Source organism: Equus caballus, chromosome 22, assembly GCF_041296265.1.
Source record: "Equus caballus isolate H_3958 breed thoroughbred chromosome 22, TB-T2T, whole genome shotgun sequence".
Classification (NCBI taxonomy): domain Eukaryota; kingdom Metazoa; phylum Chordata; class Mammalia; order Perissodactyla; family Equidae; genus Equus; species Equus caballus.
Window position 1 is genome coordinate 28,402,726 of NC_091705.1, and position 14,183 is coordinate 28,416,908.

The following is a 14,183-nucleotide window of genomic DNA, read 5'->3' on the forward strand; positions in this document are numbered from 1 at the left end:
CCTTTCTGGCACAACAGGAGCTCAGAAAACTAAGAGAATCCCACATTCCTTCCTATGCTAGTGCCTACCTCCTGCCAGATGGAAAAGATTCTTTATTCTGCCATTACTTGGCATTATTGAATGAGGAAAACCAAATAGCTTAGGCCCCGTTAAGACCAGCCCCTCTCTCACAGAGCCAGCATCGCGTTGAGGTACTAAGAAACATCTGAGTAGATTCCCAGACACATTTCCTTTGCACAAAAGGGTCAACACTGGACACGCAGGTGTGAGAGAAAGTCATTAAGGAAGACACCTCTGGTTTCCAGATGGACGAGGCTTTATTGCAGCTGTTCCCCCAACCCAAACGGAGTAACCCGTCACTTAAACTCGCAGTTCTGTTTACATTCTCAAGGCAACACCGTTCAGTAACTCTGGAGACTAAGCTGTTCAAGCCTCCATTTTTATACAAATAGTGAAGATGTTTCTTAAGAAAAATGTAACCTTGTAAACCGCACAGGGTTCTCATAATTAAAACAGTTGCAAAGCGCACAGAGTGCAGCTGCCTGATATGTAACAGAAGATGCCAACAAAACACATTCAAGTTGTTTCTCAGACAGCACAATGATACAATGTCGGGACACAAAATTGCAGAGTAAACCACAATGATTTAAAGGTAGGAGTTGCAGAAATAAAACAATCTTAGCAGAAAAAAATTACATTCTTGACCTTGGGTCTGGGTACACGAAAGCTGAGCCCTACAGTTCTCCCCACTGTATGCTTTGGAGGCACTGCTTTGACTCCAACTCCAGACTGTTCTTGGCGAATTTCTGTAGAACTGGGGATGTTTGGGGGGAAGGGGGGGCTGCCCTGGGCACAGGAACAGTGCTCAGCCACAGGGGTGCCCACTCCACTGCTGGAGGTAAAGAGCAGGTGCTGGGAACATCAAGTTACAAAGGGGAGCCTGGAATTCACTGGGTTCACTCATCTCGGCAGAGCAGCTCAGTCTTTGCTCCAAAGCCATAAAATGGACAGTCCCAGCTCTGAGTGGCCCCAAGGATGGCCGCCATGACAGCCTCTGATCAGTTCACAGGGGCTGCAGAGAGCTGCCTGAGGGGAGCCGCCTCCTCCAGGCTGGGCAGGAGTAAAGCCCTAGGGACCTGGCAGTGAATATTCCGGAGAAAAACTGCCCAGTCTGGAGCCCAGGCTGACCCCGAGAGCAGCCTGGTTTGGGGGTCCCTCTGTCACTAGTGGAGGGGTCTCCTCAAAGGTAGCTTTATGTCCCGCTTCAGAGGAGGCCAGAGCCCTCAGATCTTTTCAGTAAAGTAATCAGGCCTCTCACCGAAGAGCTGGAACCAACTCCGGCCCTCATCCCCTCCTGTTTGCCCCAACCTGGCTGAAGGGCTGGGGGAAGCTGCCTTTCATTGACGCTGAGCTCACCCAGGAGAGCTGTCCTCAAATTCAGGGTGACGGGCACCTTCTCAGGGAGCCAGGGTGTTCTATTTTGTTTTTAACCCTGGCTGTTCATGACAATCCCAATTTCAAATTCCAATGTGCACCCTTGTCTCATTTCCAATTTTTTTTTTTAAAAAACAATCATACGTCATAAGAGCTCAGAGTACATAAAAGAATTGTTATCCTAAGAAAATAGACTACTAAAGGAGAAGGCTTTCATTAATACTAAAAATAGGCAAGGTAATGCTTTTCATAGCATGTATAGCAAGACTTACCTAACACTTTTTTGTTTCTTTGAATAAAAATTACTTTGCTTCCCAGATAACAGACTGGTGGTTCCCAGAGGGGAAGGGGGTGGGGGAGGACGGAACGGGTGAAGGAGGTCGAGCGTCTGGTGACGGACGGAAACTGGACTCGGTGTGAGCACAACGTAGTCCATGCAGATGTCGAATTATAAGGCTGCGCACCTGAAACCTCAGTAATGTTGTAAACCAGTGTTACCTCAAAAATAATTGCTTGGCCTCAGCATGTATGTACATTCAAAACATAGAATAAAAAGCACTAGTTGTCACTAAATTTGTAGAACTCTATGATTGAATTCCCTAAATTAGTTAATTGTGTTGGGGAAGGGGAGAGGGTTTTTTGTAAACACTGACTGCAGACATTCACGAGTCATCCGGAAAAAGCCGGACTCTCAATCTGGATGCTTCTCGGATGCGAGCTGGACTCTGGGCTGAATCCGTGCAATTCCACTCCTTTTTTAGAGGTGTTATTAGTGGGGCTACAACATCTCCGTCCTGTCAAGGAGAAAAAAATTAGGAACAGAGAAAAGCTACCTTTCATCACTGTGCACGGAAGTCTCAGGTCCACACACCCTGTCTTGCAGATAGATGCCTCCAGACACGCCTGAGCTTGGGAAACAGATCATACACACGTCGCGCGCCTGGGTCAGGCTCAGCAGCTAAGAGCCTTCATGGCAAAGGCCACCAGACCTCTTCTCTTCACAGCCGGCCAGAGCAGCACACTGCTCAGGCCTCTCCCTTCACATTCTTGGGACACAAACTCTGTCATGTTTCTCCAGGAGAAAAAGGGGCTGCATGGACCCCTGCTTCTCTCTTGCCTCATCCCCCCTCTAACAAAGGGCCCTGGTCTGCAAAATGGCAAGAAGGGGAAGGACAGTATGCACCTGCAGAACTTGAACTTTTCTCTGCAATCAAAGCTATAACTTTGGTCCATCAGCATAGACTCCACCCAAAATAGGGATGGTCTCAAAGTGAACTGACGCTCTGACTTGAAAGCAGAGTGTAAGAAGCCAGGTTCTCTGACACCTGAGTCTATTATCTAAACCATTCCTGAACCTGTGGAGAGATTCTCTCAGGTTATGTGGGGCTATCAGATCTTTGAGAGCCTTTATTGCACTAGGGACATAATTTTGTGGTAGATGTTGTGCTCCTCATTTGCCTATTTGCTCTCAGATCCACTCTTTTTTTCTTTTTCTTTTTTTGGTGAGGAAGATTGGCCCTGGGCTAACACCTGTTGCCAATCTTCCTTTTTTTTTTTTTCCCCTCCCCGAACCTCCAGTACATAGTTGTATATCCTAGTTACAGGTCATTCTAGTTCCTCTATGTGGGATGCCACCACAGCATGGCCTGACAAGCGATGTATAGGTCTGCCTAGGATCCGAACTGGTAAACCCTGGGCCACCGAAGCAGAGCACATGAACTTAACCAGTCAGCCAGGGGGCTGGCCCCTCAGATCCACTCTTGACCCTTCCTCTGTTCTACTCTGTATAACAGGAGCTGCCCTCGTAAACTACATTTCCCAGGCCGGTGCCCACTGGTTTCCACTTAGGTTTGGCCAGTGGGAGGCGCTGGAGGGAGACTGGAAGAGGAGGGCAGAGGAGCCAGGGTCTTTCTCCCCTCACCCCTCTGGCACAGGCAGCAGTGGGTGTGACTCCTCTGTGGCTCTAGCTTCTGCAGGTGGCCCAGCACCTGGGCTCCCTCGGTCCCTCCTTCCCCAGAGGTGGGAGCAGCTTGCTTCTGTTGTCTCACTGTCCTGTTTGCTCACTTAGCTCTGCCAAAACTTCTGCACCTCGTCCCTCATGTCAGATTTCTTCTGCTGAACTACAGCAGATCTGACCTGATAGAGCCATTGAAAGCAGCCGTTCAACTGTCATGATACTCATATTCAGAAGACCCCTCTATCTCAAAGTCAACATTACTTGTGTTCAAACTCATCTCTATTTCTACCAACTTCCTTATTTCTACCCATTCTAATTTCAACCAGAGTGAACTGTATAAATGGAAACTTGACTGTGTCAGCCTCCTGCTTAGAACACTTCAATGGATCCCACTGATCCTGGCTCACAAGACTGGGCATGATGCCCCAGACCCCTCCCCTAAGCGCACCAAGTCCCCTTTCTTCTCTGGCCTCCTCCTCTCTCCCTTCTTATCCATCCTGCGGGTCTTGGCCCCTGACTCCTTAAATAAGCTTTTTCCAACCAACCAAGTCTGGCTTAAACCCACCCCCTTCTGCTCGTCTGGGACTCTGCAGACACTGCCCCCTCCCAAAGCACTGACCATGCCCTGTCATTGTCATTTATTTGGGGGTCTCTTATCCTTGGCGAGAGTGAGATCCATGGGAACTCCGTCTGTCTCAGGTGCTGTGCCATCCCTGTGTAGCTAACACAGGGCCTGGCACCAATACTCACTCCACGAGTGAGTGTACCTAGACTTAAGGCGGTTATGCCGCATGGTGACCTTACTAGCCTCTCGTCTCTCTGCTTCCAGTCTCTCCAAGTCTCGATCCATCTCCCGCTAGTTTGCTTTCTTTCTTCCTGGGTGTTTAGTCTCCTTAGCTGCTACAATACCCAAGACAGACGTATTTCCTTATTCCCATGGGTCTCACTCTAGTTGGAGACAACAAACACGGAAGTAAATGGTGATTACAGCCGCAGGCTAAGTCTCGAATTCTCTTGATGACTCCCTCCCCACTGTATCTAAGAAAAAATCTTTCTTGGCCAGTTATCCAAGGTTCTCCATAATCTAGCCTACTCTCCCATTTACCTTCTCCCCACTCAACAATAAGAATCTTCTACTCCAGTCAGCAGGGCTCCTCATGGGCCCCCAAACACACTCATCTGGTTCCAGTTTCTTGCCTTTGTCTTGCTCCCATTGCCAAAAATGTCCACCTTTCTCTCTGCTACTCATCCAAACACAACCCGGCCTTCTGGACCTTTCTCTCTGCTACTCATGCAAACACAACCTGGCCTTCTGGACCTTTCTCTCTGCTACTCATGCAAACACAACCTGGCCTTCTGGACCTTTCTCTCTGCTACTCATCCAAACACAACCTGGCCTTCCGGACCTTTCTCTCTGCTACTCATCCAAACACAACCTGGCCTTCCGGACCTTTCTCTCTGCTACTCATCCAAACACAACCTGGCCTTCCGGACCTTTCTCTCTGCTACTCATCCAAACACAACCTGGCCTTCTGGACCTGGCAGAGCCCTCCCTCCTCCGGAGGCTCTTCCGGCAGCTCTCCCAGCTCTGAATTCCCCAGAACTCACCTGTACCCCTCCTTCTGGCACCTGATAAAGCACCGACGTGCCAGGCTACTCTGTCACAGCTGACCTTTCGTTTTTCTTTCCTTCAGCACCCAACACACAGGGAAAAAGGCAGCTATGGTGCTGAGAGAGAGAGTACTAGACTAGGAAGTAGATGCTGTTTCCCACCTGCCTGCCAATTATACTCACTCAGTCGGTCAACAAATATAGATTGGTCACTTTCTCTGTGCCAAGCACCTACTATGTGTGGGCCAATAGGGGACAATTTTAACAATATTCTCTATAACACTGGCAACTGTGGCTTGGCTCCTCTTCCCTTCCATTCTCTTATTCTAGAGAACTGAAATAGTTTACAGGATCAGGAACACTGAGTTTGAAATAGCAAGTTAGAAAACTTATTGGTTATATGCGGCCTTGAACGAGATGACTACTCAGCTTTGGAACCTTCTCTGAAAGATGAGGACACTGAGCCACTTCCCAAGGTCACTGGGAGGACTGGAGGAGACAGCTGGTGAGGACGTTATGAAGTACTGTTCACATGTTCACCATTTGAGACTTTTAATATTAGGACAATGACAAACAGAGTCCCCACTCACGATTGGTGGAGGAAGAAATCACTGGTTGAGATAGATTCAGACATGTTAAAAGGAAAGCTTAAAGTGGAAAAACTTTTTTTAAAAACCATAACCAAAGGACTATAATTTAAATGAGAACTTTTCAGAGGGAAATAGGGATCTCTTTTGGGTTTTACTTAAAAATTAAAAAAACTGTGCAAAGCACATGAATGAGCCACCTACCTGCGGCTTGGTGAAATTCCTGACTAAGCACCATTGGACGAAATGCTGTCGTGCGGCGAACAGACTCTTGGCGTCCGTCTTCTTGCAGTACACTCGGATCAGCTGCTCGGCGAATTTCTCTGGCAAAAGTTGTGAAACCTTTTCAAAGAAGAAAAGACTTCACTGTCACCTTGAATGCACACACTGGAGAGAGAGCAGCTGTCCCCAAGCTCCATCCCTGATGTTATGTTAAAGCCACCAGACTGTGTCATTCTTTTATCTCAATTACAATCCAAAGAAAATAATTCAAGGTAGTTGTCATATTGCAAAATGTCCCACAGTTTTACGTCAATTAATAAAAGACTAAAATTTTGTATTATATAATTGTATGTGGACTACAGAGTCTCATACAGAACATATGCAAATAAGCACATTTAACTTACATGCCTTCAACCACATAACACTCCCTTCCCACCAGATTTACAACCCAGCCTCTAAACCAAAAACAGCACTTTCGCCTGTGTTCAGCGAACGGGAAAAACTGGCAGTTAAGACGGTCTAGTCTACACAATACCAGGTAAACTTTAATTTTAAACATATGTTTTTTTTAACTGTACACATTGACTTTAGGACCTAATGTGCATATAAAATGCAAACTTATGATAAAAACTTGCCAAATGCCACTACAGTATATTTGTTTTACCAAAAGAGTTACCTGATTTTTAGTAATCATGATTGCTTTGCTGGGGTCACTCTTACAATAGAAGCGAACATGATCAATAGGATTCTTGTCTTCCATTCCATAATCCATGTTGATAACCTCAAGAAAAGCAGTAAGTGATCACTTACACAATGACAATGAGAATGGAATTCAGGCTTGTGGGATACCACAGGGAATGGGGCCGAGCTCTCTGGACGTTCAGAAGTCAGAGCACTGCAAAGCTGCTCGCAGTGGAGTAAAAATAACTTGGTGCAGGACCCATAGGGGATTTGGCCCTGAAATGTGGGCAGGGGTGGGCATTTGTGCCTGCAACATAGGAGGGTATAAAGTCAACACCTGCTAGGTGACAGACCCCGAGGTAGGCACTGGAGATGCAGCAAGGACACCTGATACCTTCCCAGACCCCAGACCAGCAGCCTAGACAGAGGGTAGACCACAAAGATAAAGCAGTTATCTAACCACCTTTGTTATGGGAGCTACCAAGGAAAGCAGGTGGTTCTGTGACTCTTTGTAACCGGGGAACCCAGTAGTCTGGGGCTCCCAGGGAATGACTGGAAATGTTTTCCTGGGAAAGTAAGTGACTTTCCTAAGTGACCAGGAATTAACCAGGCCCAGGTAGGAAAGAAAAGAATTCCAGGCAGAAGAAACAGCTCCGAGGCAGAGAGGACTCAAACTGTCTGCTGGGGTCAGTAACCCCGAAGTCACTAGTGATCTTGGTGAAAGCAGTTTTAGTAGAGTGAAGGCAACAGAAAAAGGTGTAAGAGTAAATGAGGAATAACAAAGAGAAGACAACTCTTACAAGTTCGGCTGTTAGGAAGTGCAAGAAAGAAGAATATTGGGAGGAATATAGTACCTAGGAAAGGTAAGGGGGGCAACTTCTCAATGAGTTTGACCCTAAAGAAAAGGAAAGGAGTGAAGAGGAGTGTGGTGCTTGTTCTTTTCTTTTTTTATTTTGAGGAATATTAGCCCAGAGCTAACATCTGTAGCCAATCCTCCTCTTTTTTGCTGAGGAAGATTGGCCCTGAGCTAACACCCATGCCCATCATCCTCTACTTTTCATATGTGGGATGCCTACCACAGCATGGCTTGATAAGCAGTGCCATGTCCGCACCCTGGATCCGAACTGGCAAACCCTGGGCCGCCGAAGCAGAGTGCATGAACTTAACTGCTGCGCCACTCGGCCGGCCCCTGTTATTTTCTTAAGATGAAAGTCTGTTTAACTGCTGATCGGAAAGTCAAAAAGAGAGCAGGGAGAACCGATACCATAAGGTTCCACAGAAGTACTGAGACAAATGGCTCCACCGCTGCACTGCCCAATGTGGTAGCCACTAGCCACGTGTAGCTTTTAAATGTCAAGTCATTAACATCAAATACAACAAAAAATTTAGTTCCTCGGTTGCAGTAGCCACATTTCAAGTGCTCGGTAGCCATGTCTGGCTAGTGGCTATCAAAACGGACAGCAGAGATATAGAACATTTCCATCTGCAAGAAAGTTCTATTGGACAGCCCTGCTCTAGAACACAAGTAGAAGGATCGCCCTTAGCCTCTGATAAGAAGCAAGACTGTTGCCCAGTGCACCACAGGGAGGGCTGCACACAGCTGCTGCTGGAGGCAGGCTTGCTTATTTGGTGGTGTGGGTTGAAGGCGTTCCTACTCAATGGCCCAGATTTTATCTCTGACATAAGAGCCAAAGTGGGGTTAGTCACTGAGGGTGAACACAGTTGGGGATGAGGAGCAGGGCTGAAGGTCTGAGAGGAGTGAAGATGGTTTGAAACAGTCATTATGGAGAGGCGGAGGATTGCACTAAGCTGGCCAGAAAGTCCAGAGGGCCCAGCTAGGGTTGGTGACCACGAGTTGTCATTCAGCCTTTTGCTAGGCAGATGCAAAGAAAGGCAAGGGAGTTGAGGGGAACTGCAGAGAATGACTGAGTGGATGGCTCACAGAATCTAGGTTAGCTTGGGAGAGAAATAAAGATAGAAGGTCACTGACAAGCTGCGTGAGGAGACAACACACTGGGGGTCCTGATGAGCTAGGAAGAAGCAAATAAGGAAGAAAGTGGTTTGTGGACAGAGACGGGATACTTAAATGAGTGATTTTTAAAGGAAGGGTATTTTTGAATGTTGGTAAGGTTCAGAGTGTGATCGGCTGAGTGTTGGCTGCAGTGGAGGGGATGAGGTCACCGAGGATGAGGATGAAGAGACTACCGTTGGCCAGCCATGTGGACTATGGAGTCACTAAGGATAACGGCAGGAATTGGAGTAGGGAGGAAGGCTCTAAACCAAGAGGGCAGTGGATGGTTTGAGAATGTCAGTCTCAGAGGAACAGAGACCCTGCACTGTCTTGAAGGGGCACCAGGGAGCAAGACGACCGATGCACAGGACGCTCTCCTGACCCCAAGGACTGTGCTTTTCCTGAAAGGACTGCGGGGGGAGTCAGGTTCTCAGGGACAGCCAGGCTGCAACAAAGCCAGAGAGTCAGCGAAGAGGCTGAGGATACACGGGAGTTTGTTAATTATGGAGTGGAATTCCAAAGGGCTCCACGGATAGGTTTGGGAGAATGGAGGAGACTGGAAATGAAATAAGGGGAAAAAAATAGAGTAATGTGGTAACGATGGTACAGAAAAGAACAGATGATAAGAGGAGCTTATCCTGTGAGTGGTTACTGAAGAGAACCAGAGGTTTGGCGGTTAAACTGCCAGTAGCCTGTGAGAGAAAGGTGGACATTTGAGATTCAGCCGTGGTCTAGAAGAGAGACCAGGGGTCTCAGGACAGGCCAGCCCTCCCACTCTGTGTGGGCTCTTGGCTGTGACAGCTGCCGCGCATGTGCTGCGTCCCTCCACCTGTGAGGGAGCAACTGCTCAGCGCTCCCCATGATCCCAGGGCTGGCGCTATCACAGGCCTCTCTCCTGGGTACTGTTTCACGTGGGGGGGACCTGATGCAGCCTTGACATTTTTACCCATCATGGGAAGGCATGAACATTAATCAAATTTTCAGGAATTTTTAGAAGTGTCACTAGCTCTTCAATATTTATTTCTTTGGCTTTAGAATAGGAATAAAAGGCAATCCTCATTTTCTCCATAATGTACAACTGGAAATTCCTCCTTAAGGCAGATTTGATAAAACAACTTTTTCCAGAAGGGCAATGTTATAACAGTCTTAACCAAGGACTCAAGAGCAAAAAAGTAGCTACAGACCAACAATTATGAATCTTTAATTCTAAATAGTAAAATTATGTTTTACAGCCCAGGGATCATGGGGATGATGAAAATTTTTTTTAACTTCAGACTATTATAATGCCACAATAAATATATTTGTACTTTTCTGCAAAATTGATTATCTCCTTAGGACAAATTCTTAAAATGAAATTGCTGGGTCAGTTAAAATTGACCTTAGTTTGGTCTCGTTTCAATTTACACACTCATTTTCAAATACCTTTATTATCAGAAAACCTTAATTTTTTGTTCTTATAAATCTGATAGTCAAAACAATCTTTCACCACTGCATCAATTTGCCTTTAGGTTAAAAAGGTTAAACTTCTTTTCACCTACTGGCCATGTGCATGTTGTCTTCTATGCATGGCCACTTTAAGCATCTCTGATCCTATATCCATTAGGAGATTGCCCTTTGAGAGGAACCAGATGGGAGGCCGGAGGTTGACTAGGAGCAGAGCACCGTGCTGAGGGTGGTACGGTCTCCCAGGTAAAGTGCTGAGTGCAAGTGCAGACGCACAAGCGCCCAGGGAGAATATTCTGGAGAGTGAAGCCTTTCAGAGTCTCAGGAAGTCAGGATGTGAGATCCCTTTATTCTGGTGGAACTTCATCTAATGAAACAGGAAACTGCAGCCTGATCTGCAGACCTGAGGCCCTTCAACACGCAACCAAGTGAACAGAAAGTGGGTCCAAGGGCAGTTCACTCGTGGTATCTCTTGGCTAAGAATAGTTATGGAGAAATTGCCCTTCGCTCAAAGATGCATCAAGAAGAAAACAACGAACAAGAGGCTTATGGAAAAAGATACATGGGGAAAATTGTCCTGAGATTTCAGAGGAGTAGAACTCTGAGAAGAATTTCCTATAGGAAGCATAAGAAAATGTGAGACAGCCTTTGACATGCTCATTAGGATACAAGAAGATACTATAGCCTCTATGAAAACAGGAGTCAAAAAGTCTTAACTATTTCCTTTGTGTGTGTGCAGGCAACTAAAAAAAATAATGGGCAGGTATTACTTTTGTGATCAAGAAAACATTAAAAAAAATCAATATCTACAACGTTCTATTAATCACATGACCACAATTACATTAAAAATACTGACAACATGTCAAGGAAAATTTAAAAACTGATTAATGTTGGTTCTCTCTGTGAGATCGCAGGCGACTCTCTTCCTTACTCATACCTTTTTGTATTTTCCAAATTTTCCATAATGAACACGTACAACTTTTATAATGGGGAGGGGTTTCATCTGAAAAAAAACTTTACTTAATATATTATCAGGGTAACTACTTACATCCACTATGAAATCTTCAGCCTTCAGTTCAGCTTCTAGCAACACGTCCTTGGGTTTAGCACTGGCAACCTCTTTTGGAAGGCATTCATAGCTTTCCTAGAAAAGGTAAAATTCCTCATGTTAGAACCCCAGTTCTTCACCATTAAGTGTTTGTGCCACAAAGAGGCTCCCTCTCTGAAAAGGGCACTTAACTAAGAAGACTAAGATAACTAAGAGATATCCCAAACAAACAGATGTCAAAGGACGGCCTATGCCATCCTTTAATCAAATCACAATAGAGCAATTTTCACAACAGAATGACACATTTAAAAAAATGTGGCATTAACCTATTAGCAAAACAAGAGGAAGCAAAGAGTAACTCAAAGAAGTAACATGAGGCAGGGCGTGGTTATCAGTATGCCTCGTGTTAACTGGCTTTCTGGCCAAGAGAAAAGCCTTCAACAAGCAGGAGAGGAAAACAGGTATCTGAACTAAACAAGACAGGCAATCACCATCTGGGAGAACCTGATAAACTGAGAGAGAAGTGGGAGTTAAAAGCAGGTCCTCAGAGCCTCAATGAAGCTCATGCAGACACCTCATTCTGAGGCTCTTTTCCCATACACTGATTTTCTTGCCTTTGGATCTAGTCAAAATTTGTGGCCTCTCTCACTTCTGGGATGAGTAAAGGTTTGGAGTAAACTAGACTTGGCTTTGAATCCTGGCTCTCCGTGCTTCCATAGGCAAGTTATTGAATCTCTCCCAAGCCTCAGTTTCTTCCTCTAAGGACAGGCCTAAGAACACTGCATTGATATGAAAATTAAATGGAGCGAATGTAAAGGGCTTAGCACAGAGCTGCTGTGGTACTGGACGGGTTAATGGGTCCTCCCGAGGCACAAGGCCTTTCCCTGATGGGGATGTGCTTGAAAGCTCAACTTACCCTTTTAATCTTTGTTTGTCCCACTGGCTGAGTCTCACCCACATACTTGTATAGATTACGGTATTCAATTTTTTTTAAAATCTTTCGTGCTGCATCCAATTTGGGATCAGTAGAGTATAAAATCTCCAGAAAAATGTTATCTGCCAATTTGATGAAATTTCAGTTTATTAAAATGAAAACCAAAAACAAGATTTAAAAAGATGCATACCTTGCTATACTTCTGAAATGATTTCAAGCAGAAGTTTACAAATGTAGGCACACTATTATTTTAAGCTGTGAAAAAAGTTTTAAAAAGACTGAAGTGAATAAACCTTTGTAAAAATGTTCCAAGCAATGTCTTGGATTTGCTTCAAGGTCGTCTAGTGAGTGGGAAAGGGCAGAGACGAAGTAAGATGGCACTAGAGTTGATGACTGAGGCTGGGTTACGGGGGCACGGGGGTGTATTAACTTCCTGTTGTTATATTTTGTTTTGTTTTTTGAGGAAGGTTAGCCCTGAGCTAACATCTGCCGCCAAGCCTCCTCTTTTCTGCTGAGGAAGACTGGCCCTGAGCTAACATCCATGCCCATCTTCCTCTACTTTATATGTGGGACGCCTACCACACCATGGCGTTCCAAGTGGTGCCATGTCCGCAGCCGGGATCCGAACTGGTGAACCCGGGGCGGCTGAAGCGGAACGTGTGTGCTTAACCGCTGCGCCACCCGGCTGGCCCTGTTTTGTTTTAAAGAGAATGATACTTAAGGAATTACAAAATTATGTCTGAGATCTACTTCAAAATGGTCCAGTGTCTGACAGGAGTGAAGGGATGAAGCGAAATTGCTATGTGTTGATAATTGTTGAAGCTAAGTGATGTAAGCTTCCTTAACAGAAATTTTTTCAAGTTCCATTCCATGATGAGAGCAGAAGGTAGGTTTTTTTCTCTTTTTTTCCTTCTCTTTTCTTTTTCCTCCAACTATTTATTTTGAAAAGTTTCAAAATAAAATATCCTTCACCTAAATTCATCAACTGTTAATGTCTTCCCACATATGCACGCACTCTGTCTTTCTGTGTATGCACGCATGGAAACTTTTGAGGAAACATTTGAAAATTACAGACATTAAGACCCTTTACTCCTAAATACTTCAGCGTATCTCCCCAGAACAAGAATGTTCTCCTATATAATCACAATCAAGCCAAGAAATTTAACTCTGATATAAAAATATCTAACATATAGTCTATATTTGAATTTACTTAATTGTTCCAATAATGCAATTTATGGATTTTCATTGCTGGATAGAGAAACCAATGAAGCATTATGGATGACATTAGTTGTCATGTTTTTTAGTCTCCTTTAATGTAGAATTATTCTAATTCCCTTGACTTCTTCTCTTTCATGATATTGCCATTTTGGAAAATTTCAGGCAGTCATTTTGTAAAATGTCCCACATTTGGAACTTGTCTGATTGTTTCTTCACCAATACATTCTCATTCAACACTGCTGTCAAGAACACTATATAACAGATGTGCCTGGCTCAACGCATCACGTAGGAATCACACAATGAACTTTGTTACCGTTATTGGTTATGTTAAGTTCCACTAGTTGGTTAAGGCAATAATCCCCAGCTTTCTCTGTTATAGACGTATTTTTCCCTTTGTAATTAACAAATAATCTGCAGGGTGATATTTGGAGACTGAATGATTACCCCAAAAAGTTTCCAACCAACAGTTTAGCATTCACTGACCTTTGACCGACTCAAATGTTGCATTTTGCAAAATGAGTTTTATTAAAATGCCTTTTTGTGGCAAAATAAAATATTAGCAGCCTTACGTCATTCACCTCCCTTGTGTGTATACATATCTCCTACTCAATCTATACAGTTAACACATTTCTCATCCTCTCAGTGATGCTTTCTACAAACCATCTTTACATCTTCAGTTTCAATTATTTCTTTAATTACTGAACTAACTGAATTGATTATTTAATGATTAATTAACCAGGTACAGGTTTTGGGTGGTCTTACGTTTTCATTTCTGTCGGTAAGCAGGCAGAAGAGGGATTGCTGGATCATAGGGTAAACGTGTTTATAGAAAATGCCCAACTGTCTCCGAGCGGCTGTGCCATCCCACTGCCCCCAGCCATGTATGAGAGTCCTATTCGTTCTGCATACATGTTTTCAGAGAAGAGTTATGTACAAAAGTAAAGGAAACTGTTTAAGTATTAAATTTAATGGCTAAAATATTGCTCTAAAATACTGTAAACATTCAACTTGGGAGTCAGAAGACTTGGTTTGAGCTT

At 44.6% G+C, this 14,183-nt stretch overlaps 1 protein-coding gene across 1 annotated transcript in view; it reads right to left on the reverse strand.

Moving 5' to 3' along the window:
* Nucleotides 1-298: 298 nt before the first annotated feature.
* Nucleotides 299-14,183, reverse strand: part of SAMHD1 (SAM and HD domain containing deoxynucleoside triphosphate triphosphohydrolase 1) — a 52,353-nt gene continuing 38,468 nt past the window's right edge. Inside the window, exons 12-16 of the mRNA XM_001499498.6 lie at nt 11,911-12,050; nt 10,995-11,090; nt 6,488-6,592; nt 5,794-5,931; nt 299-2,228 (exon numbers count right to left, since the gene is read on the reverse strand). Of these exons, the coding sequence (XP_001499548.3) occupies nt 2,097-2,228; nt 5,794-5,931; nt 6,488-6,592; nt 10,995-11,090; nt 11,911-12,050 (611 nt within the window). The 3' untranslated portion in view covers nt 299-2,096. The remainder of the gene's footprint in view (nt 2,229-5,793; nt 5,932-6,487; nt 6,593-10,994; nt 11,091-11,910; nt 12,051-14,183) is intronic.